Source organism: Galeopterus variegatus, unplaced genomic scaffold, assembly GCF_000696425.1.
Source record: "Galeopterus variegatus unplaced genomic scaffold, G_variegatus-3.0.2 Scaffold589, whole genome shotgun sequence".
Classification (NCBI taxonomy): Eukaryota; Metazoa; Chordata; class Mammalia; order Dermoptera; family Cynocephalidae; genus Galeopterus; species Galeopterus variegatus.
In genome coordinates, this window is record NW_007726700.1 from 161,979 (window position 1) to 185,019 (window position 23,041).

The window sequence follows — 23,041 nt, forward strand, 5'->3', positions numbered from 1 at the left end:
GGCTGCAGCCATCTGCTCACCTCTGTGAATAACTGCAAAGGGTCTGAACACCTGAATGCCTCCTGCATTCCTTCAGAATCTCAGAGTGGAAAGATGGCCAACTTACCCCCCCCCCTCCCCATGCCCCCCAGATCCTTCCTAAAGGCACAGAATCAAAAGAACTGTGCACCAGGGGATCTGAACAGACCTCTTTGTTTTACATGTTGCTCATATTTACCATCCTGGTGCCCCCGGGCAAATTACTTAACATGTCAGAGCCTCAGTTTCTTCATCTAAATGGGGATTAAAATGCCTCTTCAAAGGATTGTTGTTAGCAGCAAAAAAAAAAGAAATCATGCATGTGAAAAGTCTTGCCTCTAAACCACACACATGCACGGTGGTTACTGAGAGAACAGAGGGGTAGAGCCTGAATGAGTTCTAACTACGGCCAGGAAAGTAAAGGGAGGGGAACATGGGACCACGGACAGAGAGTCGCTGGAGCCTAAGACTGTGAGAGAAAGGAGCATTGTGGCAAGCTGTGCAGACAGGAGTGAGTTAGACCAGTGTGTCCAGACCGTAGATATAACGTAGGATTTCCTTCTCAAGTAGACAATGTAGGATGTCTCCATTTAAGAGGCAATGAGTTGCCTGGTTCTAAGTCAACGAGACGGGTTTCGGTCACATTTCTGTAGTCCTGAGCAAGTGACTTGATCCAGGGATCCTGCTTTCTCATCCCAAATATGGGTCTAAAGACAATGACTGCACAAAGTTGATGTGTGGCCTCAATGAGACACAGTGGGGAAGGCCAGCTCAGCCCTCGGCTCCTGTCACATGCTTGTAAGTGTCTGTTTTTTTGCTCTTCCTCAGAATGGATTTTTCACCCTAAATATTAACCTCTCTAAGGAAGGACATTCACAAAGTGTCCCCTGCCTGTGCTGCAGATGGCAGCTAATTTCTCTTGTCTTTGTATCTGATTTTGTCTCCTTGCCTCATAACTCTGGAGGTCGTTTCAATTTCCAGCCCTGACAGGTCATTATTTTAGATTCCCATCCAATTCTGCTTCCCTCTAACCTCACAGTCCCACCTTCCATTTCTCCATGGGCACCCATGTGGGTGGATGTTTGAGTTCATAGTGAAAGTCCCACCGAAAACCATGAGACAGGGCACCTGGACTTGCCACCCTTTGATGGCCTGCGTGTGTAGCTCCGGCTGCAATTTCCTTTTGTTCTTTGGCAGGGACACCCTGAAAGCCTCATAAGTCAGAGAGGAGGCAGAGACTGTCAGAGGCAGTATGTGCCTTCTCAGGCCTGGTGATGGGTCGGCTCCGGGGTCAGGGGACACGGTCCTGCTGAAGACCAGCAGCATCTCCCCAGGTGGGAGAAGCACTGGGGTCTCTGGCCTGAATAAGGCCACACAGAATTTCCTCGATCTCTAAGATGCCCGAACACTGCAGAATCAAATCTTTCTCATGATGGTGTGGGCTAGGAGCAAGGCTTCCAAGAGATGGGGGCTACATTTTCACATTCCTGGAAAAATGAGGGACCCTGGAAGCTCAGATACCAGCCAAGGGAAAAAAGAAATGGGCTTATTTAATTTTTGTCCTCTTTGTACATGGTCTCTAGAGTAGATACTTTGTGCATGATCTCTAGGGTAGATACTCATGGACTAGGGAAGAGAGAGTTTCATTCATCCTTCCTTTGTCCACTTTCTCTCTTTTGCCCCTTTGTCTTTTTCCCTCCCTCCCCTTCTGTGTCTTTCACACTTTCTGTGCTCTCTTCACTTCCTCCTCCCTCCCTCCCTCTTCCTCTCTCGCTTTCCCTTTTCTTCCTTCTCTCCCTCCTTCCTCCCTCCCTCACCCTTCCTTCCTTCCTTCTTTCATTGTTTCCTTTACCTGCCTTTCTTTCTGCATGTGTAGCTAGCCCACCCGTGCCGTGCTAAGTGCTACTGCATGTACCCGGGGGAACCTGCATCAGGCAGGCTGCACGCTCGCACACAGGAAGCTCACCCCAGGAAGTTCATGGGTGTGAAACGTTGCAGGCCATGGCCTTGCACAGTCACTCTGCCAGTTGTCCCCATTTGTTACCTCGTCCCTCTCATTTTGCTATGGAGGAAGGTGAGGCTAGAGACGTTCAAGATAATTAACTATTAGGGGCAAAGCTGAAATTTAAACCCAAGTTTGGTTGGTTCTGGATCCTAAACCCCTCTCTCTCCCTGTGCCTAGCTACATGCAGAGCAGAGTCGGGGTTCGTTAACATTTCTCAAACCACTGGTGCACGACTCTCAGCCATGCCACTACCTACCATGCCCCTTTCAAATCTTGGCCCTAGTTTCCCCATGCCAATAACCAGGTGTGGCATCCTCAGATCCCTGACTGGCTGTCTGCTTCCCTCCCCAGAGGTTGCTGATGGCCTCTGCTGTGTGCTCACGACACCATGTCTCATGCAGAGCACGGCCGCCCCGGCGGTGAGGGCCTCCAGCTCGCCTGTCACCCTGCGCCAGAAGACCTTGGACTGGAAGAGGGTGTCCAGCAGGTGGTGTGTGTGTGTGTGTGTGTGTGTGTGTGTGTGTGTGTGTCCTCCATGAACATGTGAGCACAAAACAATGTGTGGGCCTGGCACATGAAAATGACAGCCAGTGTCAGCCAACCCTGCCGACACCTGGGGGTGGGCCCAAGCAGGTGCAGACCCAAGGAATCGTGCTGACCTTGAAGGGGGCAGACCCAGCCTCGCAAAACATGAAGCAACTCCCCACCAAGACCCTCAGTCCCTTGATTCTGCAAATGTTCACTGAGCACCCTATTCAATATTAGCAGTACATTCTCTAGCTTAAATACACCACCTTGCTTTTTGTAATTGCTAGACTCTTAGAGAATAGCACACATACAAATCTTGTGTAAATTTAATGTTATTTAAATCTCACTCAAAAAGCTTAAACACACCAGCAAAATCCTAAGGTGACTTTGTTTTTTTCTAAGGGGAAAAAATCTTCTACCGATTTGTTCTGTTTATTCCATTGTCAGCTATAAAATTTGAAGGGGATAACTGTAGTTTTAGATTGGTGTGTTATCTTAATAATTGAACACTGATCCAGACATTCCACTCACAAATTAAAAGAATATCACAGATCAGAATTGCCTGGGAGATGGATAAAACTGCTCTTTTTTGTAAATATCATAAAAACTACTAAAATTTACAGTCGGAAGTTTTAGCCACCCAAGAAAATAAATAGTGGTTCAGAGTGGTTAAGTGATTTGTTCAAGATCACATAGCCCATAAATGTAAGAGACGGAATTAGAACAATAAGTTAGAAAACTATTAACCAGGCTCTCTCTCTTTCTTTCTTTTTTCATTCTCTTGTCCTCCATCGCCCCCACCACGTCCCTCTCTTTTTGCCCTTCCTCTGCCCCCTTTCCCTCCAACTCACAGACTGCAGGAGGCCCCCGAGGGAGCAGAGAACCCGCTTGGGGTGGATGAGTCTCTTTTCAGCTATGGCCTTCGGGAAAGCATCGCCTCCTACCTGTCCATGACCAGTGATGACAACACCTCCTTCGATCGCAAGAAGAAAAGTGTCTCCCTGATGTACAGTGGGAGCAAGAGGAAGAGCTCGTTCTTCTCGTCGCCTCCGTACTTTGAAGACTAGCCAGTGAACACACACCACGGTTCACAACCAAAAGGAACACAGGTTCCAAGTATCACCTGGGATCTTGCAAAAAGCAGGGTTCCCTGGTCCCCAGGGAACCTCCCATCTTCCAGAAGCTGAGAGAAGCCACACAGACTCAAATTCACGTCTTCTCTAATCCACATCATGACCAAAGGAACCCTTCCCTGGCGTCTGATCAGTACTGTGACATCACAAAATGCTGAATCATGACACGATCGGGCAATGCTCTGAAGAGCCTAGCATGTATGTGTGCGCACGCCGTGTGTGTGTGTGGGGGAGACAAAGACACTCCCACAAGAAAGTACCCCAGCACCCTTCTCCAACCAGCCGCCCAGACGGCTACACTCTGGGGTCATCAGAGAGAACGTCTATGTGAGAAAGCCTGAGAGGCAGATGAGCCAGAGCTATGGCCCAGCAGAAGGTCTGGGTTTGCAGATCAGTCGCCTGAATGGAACTTTTTAAACCAATCTGTAAAGAACTTTGGTACACATCATCTCTCTCTAAGGGAACTCTGTGACACTAATTGTTAGTCCAAAGGACTTGTTAGTCTTGAATCAGGAGATGCCTTTGACCTCCTCATGCACCAAAGCCACGTGGGCAGAAGTCAGAAGGCCTCCCCACTTCTGAAGAGGGCAAGACAATGGGAGAGAGGGAGGCTGCTGGTGGGGAAGGGGGAGAAGGGCTAGAACTGCACAAGCTCGCATGATGTCCCCAACCACGCACGACTCTGCCGTGCAGAAGAGCTTTTTCTGGGTTGCTAGGCTTCTTGCCTGTATTAATGCATCAATTATTCATTCATAACTGCTTAAAGAGGTACTGTGTTAAGGTATCAGGCCAAGAAAATAAGTAAAATAAAGATGACTAAGCCCCCCCCCCCGAGGTTGTCACAGTGTAGACAGCAAGAAAAGTATATTAACAACAAATATGAAAATGGGTGTAGAAGGAGAAATCAACTCATGGCTTAGGATGGAATTGGAGGCAGACGAGGGTACCCAGGAGTTCACGTTTCTGCTGATCTTCAGAGAGTACAAGGGCTGCCTGGGTTGAATAGGTAGAAATGGCTATATATATATGTATAAATATATATACATATATATATATTTTTTAAAAAAAGAACAAAGAAAAGAAACTGATTAAGTTCTAAAGAATTAATCCATCCAGTATTTTCTCCTAAGAAGGGTCTGGCATCCACATGAGTAAAAATGCTGAGCTCCAGGAAAGATGGGAGCCTGAGCAGATTAATTCTGTCATGTATAATTTAGGAGATGAGGGAGAAAACACAGCGTATTTCTAGAGAAGAAGAAGCATTTATCTCCACGCTGCCCGTCTGGATCCTGCTAGGGAAAGAGGGGCTGCACATGACTCCATGACTCATCTTTCCCTGTTTCAAAGGGATTCTGGGGGAGGAGGGATGCATGCATGTGGTATCTCTGGAGGCCTGAGGAGTCTGTCTGCTTGCTGTAAGCATTCCATACATCTGAGCTCACTGTGCTGATGGGATGTGTATATTCATTTACATGATTTCCTGTATCATCAGATTCTGGTGTGTTTATACAAGGAGACGTTTGTGGTTTCCTTAACAATCCCAAAAGGCTGTTTCAAAGCAACAAGCCAGCGTTTGAGAGATGAATGTAACACTGTGAACGTTGACTTCCACCATAAGGCAGGGTGACCTCGCAAACTCCAGATGTCTGTACAGTGTCTTCTGTATTGTTTTCCGTTGTGAAAAATGTGATTGGAACATTCAGGGGCACTCGGAGGCATTTCTAAGTGCGAAGCATTACACTTTGTTAAATCATGTATTTATTCCTGATTAAAATAAACCTAATACATATTTAACTATTGGAGTGTGGGGAGAGCCTCTGGGTTGAGGTGGGTGGGTGGTTCATTCAGAAGCTCTGTGGGTTTTGAATTTTCAAATAATGTGCAACTGTAGAGAGAGAAGAAGCAGCGAAGAACAGCAAGAGAAACCCGGCACCAGCTAGCAGCTCCGCTCTTCTCGAGGAGCTGCTCAGACAACCAGATTGGATGACTTTTGAGGGTCTCTCATTAAACTGAAAAGTGGGCATAGGGCACTGAGGGCGAGAAGAAATTCTAAGTGATTGTAGTGAAAATTCTGTCTCCTATAGACTCTTCCACACATTACTTGTGCTTCCTGAGCTATTCTTTCAGGAATTTCTTTCTACAAATATTTTGTGGACACCTAGTAAACAGACAGTGCTGGAGGTGCTGGACTGGAGCAGTGAAAAGCAGATGAGTTCTCTGCTCTCATGAGCTTGATGTCATAAGTAAACAAGACACTTTCCCAGGGTGGTGAGTGCAGGGTTCCAGTGCAGCAGCCTGGCTGATGGGGAGGCCCGCAGATTGATACTGAGGAAAGGCCTCTAAGTGGAGGCAACATTTGAGCTGAGGCCTGGAAGATGAGCTGCAGAGGCAACATTTGAGCTGAGGCCTGGAAGAGCCTCAAACAGCCATGCAAAGACCAAGGAAGGTTATTGGAGGCAGTGGGAATGGTGGTGCAGTTCCTGCAAGATTACCTGCTGCAGGAACTACAAAAAGAGTGGGAGGGCGGGGCTGAGTGAGCTAGGGGAGGAGGGGAGGGCCCTCAGGAGGGAGGCCAGGCAGGTCCTGCAGGGCCCTGTAGGGGAGGGGAAGGGGTTTGGGGTCTCTTCTAGGAGAAATGGAAAGCTATTGTAAAGATCTAAGTATGGGGGTGATATCAGCTCATTTATATATTTATAAGATCACGCATGCTGCTGTGTAGAGGATGAATTTTCAAAACTCCATTATTGGATCATGTAGTTGACACATACTTAGAATAAAAGGATGCAGAGAGTTTAAAAATAAAAAGGTAGAACATTTTTTCATGCAAAAATCAACACAAGGAAAACCTGTGCTGCATTTTGAGTCAAAATGTCATTTAAGGTGAAAATAAATTACATAAGGGCAAAGAAAGATGTTACAGAAGGAGAGACATTAAGAAGATATAATGATCGTAACATATGTTAATAGAATGACAAAGTTTCAAAATATATTAAGCAACTATTATAGTGACACAGATAAATCAGTAATTTTATTTGGAGATCTTAATATACAACTCTAAGAAACTTATACAAAGATAAGTAAATAAATAGATAAATATGTAGATAGATTTTCATAAAACTATACACTTTTCTACCAATAAATGGTGAATCCATTAGGTCACAGAGGAAGTGCTAATATCTAAGAGTCAACATCTTCCAATTCATGTTCTATAGTAATAATGCAATTAAATCAAAATAAATTTGCAAAAGGATGGATAGAAATTCTATGGATCTAAAATCTTTAAAAAAAAAATCCTTGGGTTAAGGAGAAGATAATTTGGGCAAGAAATGATAAAATACTTAAAATAAATGACATGAATTGCTACTTTTCAAAATTTCTGGGACAAAGCTGATAACACAGTAAGAGGAAAATTTATTGCTTGAATTACTTGATCAGAAAACAGAGAATGGAAAGTAATGAGGTCAGCTTTCACCTCAAGAGACTAAAGGAAGGTAAAGACAAGAGCAGGTGGCAGTGAAATGGAGTTCTAAAAACACAGCCAAAAAGAGTACTTTAACCTGCAGAACACGTTCAAATCGTAAGATTACTATGATAGATAAAAACTCCCACAAGCGTGATCAAGAAAGACGAAGGAGAGCAAAAGTAAATGAAATGCAGTCATATTCAGCAGTTCTGCTGGCAGCTGTGTCTGCAGGAGGAGGGGTACCCTCCTGGCAAAGCCCTAAGACAGCAGGGGTGGCCCTGGCCCTCTCTCTCCTTCCCCTGTTGTCTGAGCCTCCCGACCCTCACTGGCAGGGTAGCCCAGACTCAACCCTGCAGATGAGGACAAGGCCCTAAGAGATGGCAGAGAAACAGAAGAAACCGGGACCTGAGTCATCAGGAGACACCTGGACTGCTCACCTTGGGAAATGCTGTGAGAAAGAGAGAGGGAGAGAGAGAGAAAAAAGAGAAGCTTATTTATTCTTTATGCTGCTTTAGTGTTGGGTCTACTTGTTATAGCAGCAGAGCATTTGGCTGCAACAGGTACAAGGTAAACCTGCAGGTGATACTTATACTTATTTGCAGGTGATACTTCATAGAAAGTCCAGCAGAACCAACAGCAAAGCATTAGAAGTGGTAAGGAAGCTCAGCAAATAGCTGAACCCACTTATCCTATGCCAGTATTTATGAATTGGAAAACACAACAGAAAATAAGACACCATTCACAATGCCAACCAAACCAGGGCAGAAGTAGGAGCTTGCCTTGCCACGATTCCACAAAACCTTCATGAAAAAATGTTCAAAACTCTATGAGAAGACCTAAGGAGGTAAAAATACTGTGTTCCTGGTTATAGTGTTAACCCTATTCACAGATGTAAGACTGAACATCATAAAAATGTAGATTTTGTTTTCTAAAATCAATTTGTAAATTCCATGAAAATACATTCAAATTCTTAACAGAAAAAAATTCCTAAAAAGGGGGAAAAAAACCTCAAAAAACTTACTGTAAAATAAGTACGAAGCATCAAAACCCATGAATAGCTAGGCCAATTTGAGTAAGACAAGCATAGAGGCAGGTGCTCACAATGTGAGATATGCTGCAGAAACAAGAGAAAACACTTTGAGCCCACACCACCACCATCCGCCCATCAGTTTAATGGAGCTCAGCCTGGTCTCTCCCAGGTGCTGTGCTAAGTGGTAGGGAAGTACTGAGAGGATTAAAGTCATGTAAGGTTTCAAGCATGCAGTCACAGTGGAATTGGAATAAGAGATCTTAGAAAAATAACAAACATGTAGAATAAGGCAGGATTCCTAAAAATTGCTAAATAAAAGTCTCCTTACTAAGGTGAGATTCCTTCTGTTTCAAGAGTTGGAAAAAGTTTTGGAGGCCCCGTGTCAGCTAAGCCCCAAAGGATGGGAAGCACTTTCCAGGTGGATACTGGACATGCTGACCACAGAACAGATGTGGAAAAGCCCAGAGGAAGGTGTGGCATTTCCTAGGAATTGTGACAGCCAAGGAGCCTGGAGTGCACAATCCATGGAGGAAAGGAGAAAGGAAAATTTAGCTTGAGGCCCATTCATGAGGCCAGGAGTTCACCCTGAGGAATGCAGAACTGGGACAAAGTCTGGGACCCACAAATCATACACAAAGGATACAATCTTCTCTGTCTTCTCTTAAATCTGGTGAGGGTCAGAACCACACAATGCATGTTTGCAACAAGTCACTCTTCTTCCTCCAACCTGACCCCCAGAGCAGGTGAAATATCCCAGGACTTACTTTTGCTTGGAGTTGCTTTCCCTTGGCAAGGTAAGGGGGAAACTTGGATTTCTTGAGTTCCTATGTTGTACAGGATACTTTGCAAACCTTATATTATGACATTATGTGGAGACCTTTGGAGATAGAATTAATCACATTTGTTTGATTTTAGAGGTGAAGAATGCAAGGTAAAGGGTTTCATCCAAGGCCAGAATCTTAATGCAGGTCTGTCTGATACTAGACTCTTACACCTTGAAGCCTGGAAAGAGTCCTAAGTTCCTGGAAAAGCAGCCTAATAGAATGGGAAAACGCAGAATTTGGCTTTAGGTTCTAACCCCCAACACAGTGACTTCTTTGCTGTGTGTGCTTTGGCAGGACACTGAATCTCTCTGAGGCTCAGATTTCTTATCCCCTGATTGAAAATAAAATAAAGAACCTGTGCTAGTCAGTGAGAAATCATAAGATAAGATACTGAAAATGCTTTGTGGCTCTAAACATGCTAAATAAATATAGATCACTAATCATCATCACAGGAGTTTCTCCCAACAGACATTTCAAGAGTTCTGGCCCCAAGAATTGCAGAGAGACTTAACATTTTATCCAAAAATAAATCACCAACTCACATTCATTCCCTAAACATCTGTTGGTAAAGAACTCATTTAAGAACTGCTAATATATTGAAGTATTTTAGTTCTCTCAATTCCAAATAATTTCACATGCATCCCAAGGACTGCTGGGAGCAGTTGTAAAAGCTGCTTCCAAATGACTAAAACAGACGGGAGGGTTTATTTTTAAATACACTGTCATTTGTTAAAACAGATTAGTTTTTGAAATTCCCCAAACACCTAAACCCTCAGAAAGAAAAATCTGCCTTCTGCACCTATTAGAAGGTATTTTTGGCATCTTCTGGGTCCTAGTGAGTGTTTGGTTGCTGAGAGGGCCCAGGAAAAATTCCTCCAGGATCAGCTCAGAGCAGGATGGTCTGTTTTTAATGTCAGCAATTGAAAGATGTTTGTGCTCAAGCCTCTTGCCACTAAAATGGATGGACTTTGGAAGACACTGATGAAAACCAGAATCAAATGATGGACAACACACAAAAAGGGGGTGAGAAGGAAGGAGCTGGACTACCCGGGGGGTCCCAGAGCCCCCCAAGGGCAACATGGGAACACTCCCCCGTTCATATGCTAACTTGCCACCTGAGAGTAGCCTAGGACTGTGAGGTACTTGGGGCCCTGTGGAGAGCAAGGCACACTGGCCCCTGCTCTGCTGGAGCTTACAGCCTGGGAGGGAGCAGACTTGGCACTAAGAGAAGTTCCTCAGTGATAGAAATCATGATAAATGCTGCACAGGAGAAGTCTAGGCAGCACAAGCCAGATAAAGGGGACCAAGTTCAAGACTGAAAAGTCTGGAAGGCTTCCCTAAAAGACAAATGGGGCCGGCAAAGAGGAAGATGGAGAAAAGTGTCCCATGCAAAGAAAACTGCCTCTGTAAGGAAGAACAGAGCACTAGCTCCAAGAAACTTCATAGGCTCCTGTGGTTGAAGGAGAGAGATGGGTGGCAGGTGGCACTGCTTTCTGTTGGGAATGGTAACAATGCTGATCTAGCATCACCTATATAGCCAGACAATGACACTTGTCCTACCCTCCTTATGATCAAAGGTTTGGATCTGAGGAAGACTGGGCAAGGCTGGGGTCCATTTACATGGCCTTAGAACTGCTAACAGGCCAATGAGAGATTCAGCCTATGGTGTTGGTCTCAACAGTTCTCCATCTTTCCATAACTTGGGTCACATTACAGTCTCCTAATTGCTTTCTCTGCCTCCAGCATTGTCCCTCTTAAATCCATCCTCCACCCAGCTCTAAGAGAAGTCTTCCTAAAAGGCAGCTCTAAGTAAGTTTCCCACCTGCTTAAAAACCTTTTATGGCACACCCATGTTCATAGCAGCACTAATCACAATAGCCCAAAGGTGGGAACAACCCAAATGTTCATCTACAGATCAACAGATAAATAAAATGTGGTCTATCTGCACAATAGAATGTTATTCAGCCTTAAGAAGAAAAGAAATTCTGACACATGCCACAACATGGATGAACCTTGAAGACACTATGCTAAGTGAAATAAGCCAGATGCGAAAGGACACATCTTGCATGATTAAGAGGTACCTATGATAGGCAAAAAGGTAAAAGGCCTTTTCATAAAACAGAAAGTAGAATAGAGGTTACTACGGGCTGAAGGGATGGGGAGAATGGGAGTTAATGTTGAACGGGTGCAGAGTCTCTGTTTGGGATGATGAAAACCTTTCTGGCAATTGATAGTGGTGATGGTTACACAACACTGGGAATGTACTTAATGCCACCGAATTGGATGCTTAAAATGATTAAAATTGTAGAATGAAACAAAGCAAACAAATAAACAAACAAAACTCTTTGATGGCTTGCCGTGCACTCAGAGTCAAACCCAAGCTGTTCAATGCATTCTGGTTCTTTTCTGCTTCCACACCGCTGTCCCCCAGGACTCCACCTATAGCCAAATGTCCAGGAGGCCTCCCGCACTCGGCTCAGATGCTCCCTCTCCAGGGAGGTGTGCCTCCACTCTCCGTCCTTCCCCCATGCTTGGCTGAGGCCTTCTCTCTGAGCCCCCCGAAGGCCCTATTTTAAATGTCTACTTTAAGAGTTTGTCTCCCACCTCCCAGTAACTACAAACTTCCTGAGAACTTGGGCACATATTATTTATGATGGCATTGCCAGTACCTAGCACAGCACACCTGGAACAAATTGGATGCTCAATAAAATTAGAAGTTAATCAATGACAGAACAATAGACATCAGAGCTTATGCTGTGGCCAACCAGGTAATTTCCTCCATCATGATTATTGTCATCATCACCATCATCATCATCATCACTGTCATACCTAGCAGGCACATCGGACCATCCAGTAGAAGTGTGAGTACTGAGTTCTATTCTTTGCTTCCATTTATTGAGAGAGGAGATAATCAATGGTTTAGACCACTAAACCCTAATGAGGCACTGCCGGGCAATAGAGACACTTCATCTAGAATTCTTAGCACTTTAAACGCAAGTGGAGAGTAGTCAGAGGAGCTCTTCAGCATCCTGGAATCACACATTCATGCAACGATGGCCATAAGCAGGATTCATACACAGGACAAAGAATAACAGAAATATAAGCAATTGAAACCAACTGGTTGTGTGAGGCAGGGGAGAACCCCGCCCCTGGCCAGCACATACAGTAAGACTGCAGCTGGAACACACCACTCACCATCAGCACAGCCCTCCTGAAGAGTCTGGAGTTGGTGGCCCTGGTCGTGAGAAGATGGATGCTGGCCACGTCAGCTCCGCCACGATCTGCTGAAAGGGACACGCGCCGAGGGTCCCCACCAAACTCTCTGATGTGGTTCTGCACCCAGGTCAGAGCTGCCACCTGGTCCAGGAGCCCCCAGTTGCCACTCACTTCACTGGACCCTTCAGAAAAGGAAAAGGCCTTTTACCTTTTGTGATTTTGCAACCTCGGATTTACCAATCATGGTGCTGTGCATGCCAGACAGGAGACTCCTCCAGGGCCCCCCGGCTCTTGTCCCCACAGGTCAGGACTATGAGGAAAGTGGGAAGAACACAGGCTTTGGAATCATATACACCCAGGCTTGAATCCTGGCTATAGCCTTTGCTAGCTAGGAGAACTTCGACATGTCCCTTCACCTCCCTGGTCCACAGCTTTGTCACTGTTAGATGAGGGCAGTTGCTGGGGCAGCTGCTCAGATTAGAGGCAATCCATGTTGAGTTCCAGCACCTGGTCAGCCCATCCACTGGGGAGGAGTTGAAGTCCTCAACCCTCTTTCGCCCCCCACTGCAGGTGGCACCCTGGCAACCGCCAGGCCAGGATCCCATTCCTTCCCAGCACCTCATCTGTTATGCTTTTAACAGCACGCAACTGAATTTCTCTCTTTCCTCTTTTATAGAGTTCATAAATATTTGTTGAAATCCCAGCATTATTTTCTTTCTGATGAAATGGTTCATACACTCACAAAAAATGTATAGCAAAAACATGCTCTTCTCCTTAGCTTTTTGGGACACGGGCTTCTGGTTGTCTGTGAATTCAACAGACCCTCCTTGTCAGTCCACTCCACTAATGGCCTCCATCGTCAAACCCTGAAACAGCAGACTTCATGCTGGTCTCAACCGAGGTTCACACACTTCTTTCCCAACTTCGCCCTGGGAAAATGCATCAGAATCCACTGGTCCCATTACCACCTGGTGTGTGGATGGCTCTCAGGGGGAGGTTAGAAGCCTAAACCACTCCCTGAGCTCCAGAGTCCTCACATTTCTCCATGATGTACCATAGTTATGATTAATAGGACTCAGTATCGACCAAGACCCCATATTCCCAAACAGGAAAAAACAGAAAAATCTTGCATCTTGATTCCCCGAGCTGGTGGTATTCACAAAGCTGAAGAGAACACCAGCTCAGAATGCACGACAACATAATACAAATTATTCTTCCAGCTGCAGAGACTTTCAGAATTTCTTCAAATGCTTCTCATCTTCTGGGTCTGGTGAAGCCATTGACACAACCTGACTGCGGAATTTCTGGATTGTGTGTATATTCCATTTGTTAGGATGAATGGGTTGTTTCCTCTGAGGTCTCAGGCAGCACAGAAAACCAAGGCGCTAACTGAGCAGGATCAAGTCCTGCAAATTTGGGAAATGTCATCCATGGCCCACATTTCCAGCAATAATGAGGAGAGGGAATGTTCCCAACTCTACTTCCCAAGCATCAGCTTCCCACTACCTAATAAGGGCCAACGCTGACATTCTGGGTCTACAGACTCCTGGAGGTCAGAGGTTAGGAAGCGTTCGAGAGTTCTGCCAACAAACAAGCATGGACTGGGCTTCACCTGGTGCCGATCACTGTGCTGGGTAATGCAAAGAGCAAGAGAAACAAGATCCTGGCAGAAGGCAGTTAGCAAGCAGCCACGGTCTGAGATCGGCTGGTCCAACCCTTTGCTTCACTAGTGAAGAAACTGCAACTTGAGAGGGAAAGAGTCTATTTCGATGCAAGAAGTGAATTTGAAATCAAGTTGGGACTCAAATGCTAATTCACAACAGAACTCTTTGTTCTTGCAGCTGTTTTACTAAATTAGAGGGCAGGTGTAATACATTCAACCCAAGTCAACAAACATTTGTTGAAAATCTATGATGTGTATTAAGAAATTTAAGCACTCCACTTACGAAATTGCTCAAAAAACTTCTGTAACTCCCTCATTCCTATTGCATCAAGTCTGAACTCCTTCCTGGCTTTTCGAATCCTCTACAACTTGTCCTCAGCCTGCCTGATCAGTCTGTGTGAGGCTCAGCCCCGCTTCTGCTCACCCTCAGGGACCACCTCACTCAGCCATTCCACACACATGCATGCTGTGCCCTGCTGGTATGCAGCATGGCTTGGCCCGGGGGCAGGACCTAGAGGGGGCTGCTCTCAGCCGCCCAGGTGTGTACAGCCTGGAAAGGAGACTAGTGTGCATGGCCGATTCCGGATATTGAGATAACACTCTTCTCTATGCACCCCTTCCCACCCTGGCCTGCCCCTGCACCTCCAGTCTCTTACCCCTCTGCTCAGGACCACCCAGCAAAAGTTCAACTGACCCTCATTGTCTGATTGGCTCTCACCTGCTCATTTGATTTTTTCAATGACCCAACATTAGTCCCTTAGCACAGCTCTGGGCCCACAGTAGGTTTTCATCCCAGTCTTGTCAATGAACATCAGTGAGAGGTAGCACAGAGTGTGGATGTGGAGCCAGACCAGCCGGCCGCAGTCACCGCTCCACCACAAACTAGCCGCGTGAAGCCCTGCACAAGTTACCTCTGCTTGTGTGTTGTTATGATGATTAAATTAGTTAAATTTGTGAAGGGAACAGAACAATGCCTGGCATAAAGCACTTTGATTTATTTTTTGATAAAATAGAATGTTTAGGTCCCAACATTATCTCACGATGCTCTTAGAAGGGCAGCAGAAATAGCACCTGTGATGAGGTGCCTGCTGGGGCAGGATTCTGTCTGTTCTCCTAGTTAGAGAGGGTAGCAGACCCTCTCAGCGAGCCTCCGAGTGCCGCAGGAATGATGAGGTCATGCAGCACGTGGTTACTGGTGGCAGCAGGGCCTCTGTCTGGCTCCCTGGCAAAGCACACTTGCTCTGTTCCCATGCCCTGTGGAGGGCCTGCAGGTCCCTTGTCCACTCTCTCCTCCTCTGTCCCTGCAAGCCACACCCAGTTCCCCTCACTGCCTGCTTCGCCAGAGAGCAGGACAATCACTGGGCACTGGATGCCCCAGGGGTCTGACCTGCCTCCAGGATCCAGGCTTGAGGAAATGGCTCCCCAGCCCACCACTAATCCCCTTGCTTTCTTTCCAACTGCTCATTTCAAAGGAACCATGGCTCCCTTTAAATACTGGGCTTGGTTCACCTTTTCTCAGCAGAGAGCAGGAGATTGTCTCATCTGCCTCAGGACTGGCACAAGCTTCTGTTTTCATCTTTCTCTTGTCTCTTTTGAAAAGTGCCTCTAGAGTCTGGGGCTCTCAGAGGATCATTTTTGTGCAGGGATACAACAGCAGATGCCGCACACATCTATTAAGGTAGATGATGTACACAGAGTGACTACTCAGCCTGACACAGTAAATGGCAGAGGCTGCAGCTGCTGTGATCAGAGGCTGGGCTGGGAAATGTCGATGACACAGCCCTGCCTTAAAAGAGCCCCTGTCTAGGGAGAAAAGGGGGGAATTAACAGGTGTGGGCCCTTCTAGGTGCCAGGCAAGGTCCTGGGGCTTGCTTTTCACACACTTCATCTCATGTAAACCACCCCATGGTCTTGACATCTTCTGTTGACAGATGGGCAGTCTGCGACAGGATGCAGAGAACAAGAACTGCCCAGAGCCCCCACCCCACAGAGCAATGGAGCAGCTCTCAGACCCTGTCCTGTTCAGAGGCAAAGCCTATGCTCCCTGCAGGCCCCAAGGCTGAGGCTGACACTCATAGAAGCCAGCTCTTTGCAGACATATGTTCTGAACTTCAGTTTTCAACTATTTAAAACTATGGGGCCAAGTCCGTGGCGCACTCGGGAGAGTGCGGCGCTGGGAGCGCAGCAGCGCTCCCGCCACAGGTTCAGATCCTATATAGGGATGACCGGTGCGCTCACAGCGCTCACTGGCTGAGCACGGTGCAGCTGGTCTCAAAAAGGACAAAAAAATAAAAAAATAAAAATAAAAAATAAAACTATGGAAAAAGGAGGGGGGGTGCTGGTCGGTTAGCTCAGTTGGTTAGAGTGCAGCCTTGTAGCACCAAGGTCAGGGGTTTGGAACCCCATACTGGCCAGCCCCCAAGAAATAAATAAATAAAAATAAAATGGAAAAGGGGGGGATTACTGGATGGAGCACAGAAAGTTGTAGGGCAATAAAACTATTCTGTATGATACCATGACAGTGGATCTATGCCATATGCACTTGGCAAAACCTATAGAACGTCCAATGCAAAGAGTGAACCCTAATGTAAACTATGGACTTTAGTGAACAATGATGTACCAAGATTGGTACATCAATTGTAACAAATGTGCCATAACACCAAATGTGCCATTAACACCAAAGCATCATGTTAATAATGGGAAAACTGAGGGTGGGGGAAGGGGCGTGTATGGGAACTCTCTACTTACTGCTCAACTTTTCTGTAAACTTAAAACTACTCCAAATAATAAAATCTATTTTATTATTTTTTTAATGAAAAAGGGGATGGTTGTGTCTGTGTTGTAGGTTTATTGGGGGGATTAACTGAGATCAAAGGCCTGCGCATTCTCCTTCCAGGAGTGTCCTTTCAGGTGGTGAGCACCTGCTTCCTGTTGGCTTCTATCCAGTGCAGAGCCTTGTCACCGAATTTGCTCGTGGCAGGTGGGAGACAGGCTCATGTGTAGTTAGGAGGCCTGGGTCTGCACCGTAGCTCTGCTCTCCCCACCCACTGCCACTGTCTCTATGCCTCAGTTTCCTGATTGGCTTGATGAGGACAATAACGTCTTTGCTCCCCGCTAGGCTGACCTGTTGGAGCAGCAGTGAAAGAGAACCAAAAGCTCCGAAACGTGGGACATGCCAGGAGGTCTAGTAAATGAAACAAAGAAAACCACCTGTGCCTGCATGAACGCAAAGGACGGGTCCTGCCCTGTACAACTGGAGGAAGAACCAAAAAGGCGCTTCTGGACATTTGAGGGACAAGCTGTAACACGTTACTTCTTGTTGCTGCTGTTTGACCAACAGAGTTTGACACCCAGTATGTCATTTGTGACCGTGGGTAACAAAGTTGCTTAGCCTGCCTGAGCCTCAGTGTTCCCACTGTGAGTTGGTCACTCGATCCAGGCCCCGCAGAGCTGCCGTGAGAGCTAAACGAGGTAAACCAGGCGACATATCTGGTAAAGAGAAGTGCTCGGTAAGTGCGACTCTCCTCTCTTGTTGACAGTCTTTCCTTTGAGTAAAATGAACAGGCAGCATTGGTGCAAGTCAGAAATGAGAGCGGTTGGGTGTTCTGGAAACTTCTGTCGCCTCCCCACATGCTGCCCCCGCTGGCAGCCAAAATGAGAGATTGCCTCTCCAGAAGCACATGAATTCTCAACCAGATTATGCTCCGTGAAATCACAGAGGCCCACCCCCTCGCAGACAGACGACATATGGAAACTCGTTCTCTTCTGTTTAGAAATGCTCCGAGCCAAAAACTCAGCCATGTCTGGGAAACGCTCCGCGGCCCACAGCTCGGCAGGACGAGTCCTGACTTTCACCCGCCTCTTCAGAGGAAGGAGCTACTGACTTAACAAATTATTGTCCGTCTTGCATTTGAAAAGAGGAAAGAAAACCCAGGCAAGGAGTTTTCCCTCTTTGAAGAAGAAAATAAATTCACATGTGAATAATTCTTTACACTCAACAAAAAGCTTCCACAAGACCCCAGCCAGCACATTGACTTCTCACCGACATATACACGTGCGAGAGGGTGAGGACAACTCCCTTATTTTACTGGTAAGAAAACTGGGGTTTGGAAGGGCCACATGAGGGACCCCAGGTCTCTCAGACAGAGAATGGAGAGCCAGAAAAGAGGAAGCTGCATATATTCTTAGGTTCCCAGTGGACCGCGTTCCTCCTAAAGAAAAATCTGAGATCTGTTTATCATCTGTGTCTCCCACATTGGCATCTGGTTGTATTTTGCCTTAACTTGTTGCCAATTTCATAGGCCAAGAATCATCTTGTTTGTTACTGGGCCTAGAATCTTCTTTGTGACTGTCAAGGCCTCACGCCACATGGTCCATCTGGCCCTCATTCCTCAGCACCCTTGCATTTCTGCTCATGCCAGATGCCCACCCCACTCGTGTACGTCCCAGTCCATTTCGTCATTCTGGCCATCCTAACTCCCGCCCGCCCGTCCATACTCAGCACGTAAGACATTCTAGGTCTTATATGAGATCTTTGCAAAACAGAGATGAAGCTCAGTCTTTGCAAGTCACAGTCAGAGACTTGTATAACCCACTGCAGTATCTAAAACCCCTTGACATGTAAGAGTGGAGCCTCACAGTAACTTTGAAAATTGAGTAAAATCACCCCATTTTACAGAGGAGAAAACCAAGAGATTGGGAGAAAGGAAGGGTTTTGTCAGAGGTCACAGAACCAGTGAGTGGCAAAGCTGCCCTTGACTCTTCAGGTTCCAAGGCCAGTGCGTCTACCCTCTGCCACCGCAACCTGATGCCTCCCCCACTGTTGCTGGTGGCTGGAGATGGAGAAGAAGATGTGGATGGAGCAGGTTTGGGTTGGTCCAGGGCTCAATTCTGCCCTGGTGGTTGGTGGGGAGAACAGAGAGCGTAGCATAGCCAGGGTGATAAACAGGTTTGTGCCTGGATGGGGGACAGGCCCATGTTCACAAGTGAGGCCAGAATTAAAGGGCAGCAGGAACATTTTATTGATACAGCCCTCACTCGGAGTCCGATGGCTTCCCTGGGACAGAAGAGCTACAGTCCATTCCTCAGAGATGTCCAGGGCAAGTCAACCCCTGGTGAGTCCTGGCTCTACTCCTCACCATATGACCTTGAGCCAGTTTCTCACCTCCTTGGGCTTCAATTTCCTCATGCACACACCCACACATCACAAGATAAACCATGTGATGTACTTGGAACAGCTTCAGACACATAGTACGTTTTCACAAATGGCAACTGTTATTCTCATGTACGGGTACCAGCATTGCTGGAGGGTCTCATGAATGTGCTAGAATTTCCACCAGGTGCCTCACTGGGCTCTAGGAGCAGCAGAGGCAGCGAGGTGTGGGGCTTCGGGAAGAAAGGGCTGAATATACACAGAGGGCGAGTCTCGGCTCAGGGCGAGCAGCCCCATCAAGGCCAGCAACTCACCGGAGCTCAGGAAGCCGAAGACGCCCACTCGGAAGCCGGCAGTGACCACGATGAGGTTGCCAACAGCCGCCAGGAGGGAGCCATCGATTGCCAGCCGCCCTTCACTCCCCTCCCCCGCCATGGCATTGTGGAAGAACACCAGCACGGACGCATTGGGGGCCTGCGGGGATTGGAGAAATGTGGGGATTAGAGGTCGGCCTGTTAATTTTACCCACAAGAGCTGGGCAAGGACAACTTTCCCAGGCTAGGAGCCAGCTGAGCCCATATACACCTCCTCCTGTCAACTCTGCCCTGTAGACACACCTAGCACCGTGTAATGGGCTGCACCGTGCCCCCAAATCCATACATTGAAGCCCAAGCCCCCAGTACCTCAGATGTGAGTGTATGTGGAGATAGGGCCTAAAGAGGCAGTTAAGGTAGAACGAGGTCATATGTGTGGGTCCTAATCCAATATGACTGATGTCATTATAAGAGGGGGGAATTAGGACACAGACGTGTGCAGAGGGAAGACCATGTGCTGGCATGGGAGGAGACGGCATCTACAAGGCAGGGAAAGAGGGAGGCCTCAGAAAGAACCAACCCTGCCCACACCTTGATCTCACACTTCTGCCTCTAGAATTGATTTCTGTTCTTGTTCAAGCCACGCAGTCTGTGATATTTCGTTACAGCAGCCTGAGCAAACTATTAAACCCCATTTTACAGACAAGGAAACTGAGAGTCACAAAAAGTGAAGACACTTTGCCTGCACTGCATTTGAGCAAGCGGCAGGAGTGGCGGCTCACTGCAGACCTGAGCCTGCCCCAGGGTGCCGTGCAGTCCCCCAGCACCCCGGTTCTGGCCCACAGTGTATTCCAGAAGAGCGGTTTGGGTCCTCAGTGACTCCTACCAGTTGGCCACTCTGTGACTGAGACCCCACTTGGTAACACACGGCTATGGTGTTTCAAGCACTTACTCTGGGCCAGGCAGTGTCCTCACTACACGTTATTCACTTAGTCCTCACACAGCTCTATGGAGTTGGCATATTATCATTATTCCCATCTTACAGATGAGGAAGCGGAGGCTTGCAGATATTAAATAGCTAGTCTGAGCTCACACAGCCAGGAGGTAGTAGTGGAGCTGGCGTTTGGACCCAGGCTGGCCCTTTTACATGAGAACCTTATGCTCCATCTAGGGCTCCATTGCCCGACTCCAGGCCATGGTATATGCCAGTCACCAGGTGGTGCACGCACCGTCCAGGGTCCTGACTACATGCATGTGCAGTGGCCTCTGACACACAGATGCTCCTACACAAGGGCCCCTCACTAACAGCAAACACTGACCGACGACCTACCTCTGCGGGTGCTGGGCTAAGTGCTCACACCTAGAATGTCCCCTAGATCTCCCACCCCTGAGGAAGATGCTATAATGGCTATAAGTGCCCATTCTACAGGTGTGAAAACAGAGGCCCAGAATGGTGAAGTAACTTGTTAAAACACCTGTGGAGAGGAAGGGTGAACCCAGAACTCTGGCTCTGATCTCCCTCCCAGCACGCTCTCCTGGGCACTTTTCTCTGTGACATTTCATTTCAGGGTCACCACTCGCAGGAACTGTGAATTCTTCAAATCAGAGGCCTTTTAAAATGCCACAGCAAAAGGCTGGCTCAAGCGGTCTTGGTTTCACTTGTTCTGGGATGTTGGATAGGTCATGAATGCATCCCATACTCCTTCCTGAAAGTGCTCAGAGTGATTTTTTTGGGAAGCACCTCAGCAAGAGAGAAGGCTGCTCGGCCTGCTGCCAGCCCCTGCTGATGCGATGAGGCCAAGACGCAGAGATGGCTGTCAGTTCTCAGCCTCTGCGACCACGGTAGCAAGAAGGAAATGTCTAGACACTGGCCCCTCCTCTGTAGGGCCCTCCCCTGGCTGAGGTCAGTGTTCCTCCCCCAAGGTCAGGGTCGGGCCAGGGAAACAGCCCTAGACAGATATGGCAAAGCTCTCTTTGGGAACTTCCCTAAGGGAAGGAGCCCTGGATTTGGAGTCAGGAGATGGGACCAAGCCTCCACTCTGTGCAGCTGTGTGTCCTAAGTAAGTCATTTTAACCTCTCTTAGTCTCAGATCCTGCACCTTTAAAATGGGGGAGGGGGAGACTTATATCTCATATCTATATATTTATTTTATCTATCAATTTATCTTCCTTGGAGAGTTGATGTGAAGAGCGATGAAATCATAGATATAAAAGTGCTCTGTAAACTGTGAACTACTGTCACAAACTTCTCGCTGATATTATGGCAAAAGTAAATCCTCACTGGTCACCTCTCACTAGTCCTAGCCATGCACTCTGGGGCCCAACTGACCACATCTATGGCAATCACTCGCTAGCTGAGTTATCTTAAGCAAGTCACCTAGCCTCTCTGAGCCTTGGGCTTTACATCTGTGAAATGGGTATAATGTCTCCTAGAGGTGTTATGAGGATTAAGGACGTATGCTGTGGGGCATGCAGCAGAATGATGGCAGAAGCCTCCAGAGATGGTCTCTTCCTTCCCTTTCCCTTCCTCCTGCAACCCCTTCCATGTTGCCGGGTAGCTCCTACATTGTCCATGTGTTTCTTTTCTCTTCTAGGCTGAATGACTCTCGTCCCTTTAGGAGTCGTCTCAATCCTGCTCACTCTCCCACTCAAACAACTCCAACTCCACTGCCATTTCCAATGTCTCTCTCACTACTTGATTAGTTAGTATGTGGCAGGCCCACTACTGAGCACTTAAACACGCATTGTTTTCTTTAATTCTCATAAGAACTTTAAGATGGCAGATGCTATTTCTTTCCTCACTTTCAGAAGAGGTAACTGGGGCACCGAGACTTGAGTTACCTTCTCTAGGACAATGAGGTAGAGCCAGGACTTAATTCACATTGCAGGTGTGGTGTGCCCAGCACTGGGCAGAATGGAACTCCATCATCTTCCTCATTTAAGGCCCCACACTTCCATTAGTGCAGCCAGTGAGAGCTGTCGCATTTTTTGTGGCCTCATTGCAAAGCTCATTCAGATCACCTTGCTGTGGCCAAACCTCCCAGGTGCAGTTAGTGTCACTACTAGTAAGCTAGGTGTCCAGGAAGTGGTGGGATCCATCAACACATAACAGGTTGGCATCACCAGAAACTATGTTTCCTAAAACTCATCATCTCCTTTTTCTCTCATGCACTCTGACCTTTCTCCACAAAACAAGAAAAGAACACTCAACACCAGGACTGCAATGGGCTACTTAGGCAGATGCAGGCTTCAAAACAGCATAATGGGATTCCAGGTCAGTCCCAAAGCTATCCTTCTTCTGCCTCAAACAAGAGTCCACAGGGAAAGCGCCACGGAAGTGCTCTGGAGGGGGTCTTTACAAGGAGAACAGTTTCCTCCTTTGCAGACTGATTGGAATCCGGCTCCTTTCCCACCAGTGGCCCCGTGGCCCTCTCCAAGGCGGCGGCAGCCCTTCCTTCCTGGCCCTCGCCCCTGCACGTGGCCCAGCACCCTCCCCCTATGCCCTGCTCAAGCCTCACCTCCCAACAACCCCACCGACGCCTCTGGTCACCTGTTGTCTCTCCACCCTGCTATTTTTCTTCACAGTACTTATTAACACCATAACTTATTCAATATCTACTTGCTTATTTATTTCTGCCCCTCCCACTAAAATGTCAGCCTCATGAGGGCAGCAACTCTGGCTCATTGCGGCCCCA

The 23,041-nt window shown here is 47.3% G+C and overlaps 2 protein-coding genes across 3 annotated transcripts in view; one reads left to right on the forward strand and one right to left on the reverse strand.

Moving 5' to 3' along the window:
* SLA (Src-like-adaptor) overlaps positions 1–5,478 on the forward strand; it is a 34,194-nt gene extending 28,716 nt beyond the window's left edge. For both annotated transcript variants that reach the window (XM_008570290.1, XM_008570289.1), the window contains 2 exons: positions 2,375–2,510; positions 3,405–5,478. In XM_008570290.1, coding sequence (XP_008568512.1) covers positions 2,375–2,510; positions 3,405–3,618 — 350 coding nt within the window. In that variant the 3' untranslated portion in view covers positions 3,619–5,478. The remainder of the gene's footprint in view (positions 1–2,374; positions 2,511–3,404) is intronic.
* The window catches only part of TG (thyroglobulin), a 254,111-nt gene that overhangs the window by 85,298 nt on the left and 145,772 nt on the right, over positions 1–23,041 (reverse strand). The window contains exons 40-41 of the mRNA XM_008570298.1: positions 19,347–19,506; positions 12,197–12,399 (exon numbers count right to left, since the gene is read on the reverse strand). Of these exons, the coding sequence (XP_008568520.1) occupies positions 12,197–12,399; positions 19,347–19,506 (363 nt within the window). The remainder of the gene's footprint in view (positions 1–12,196; positions 12,400–19,346; positions 19,507–23,041) is intronic.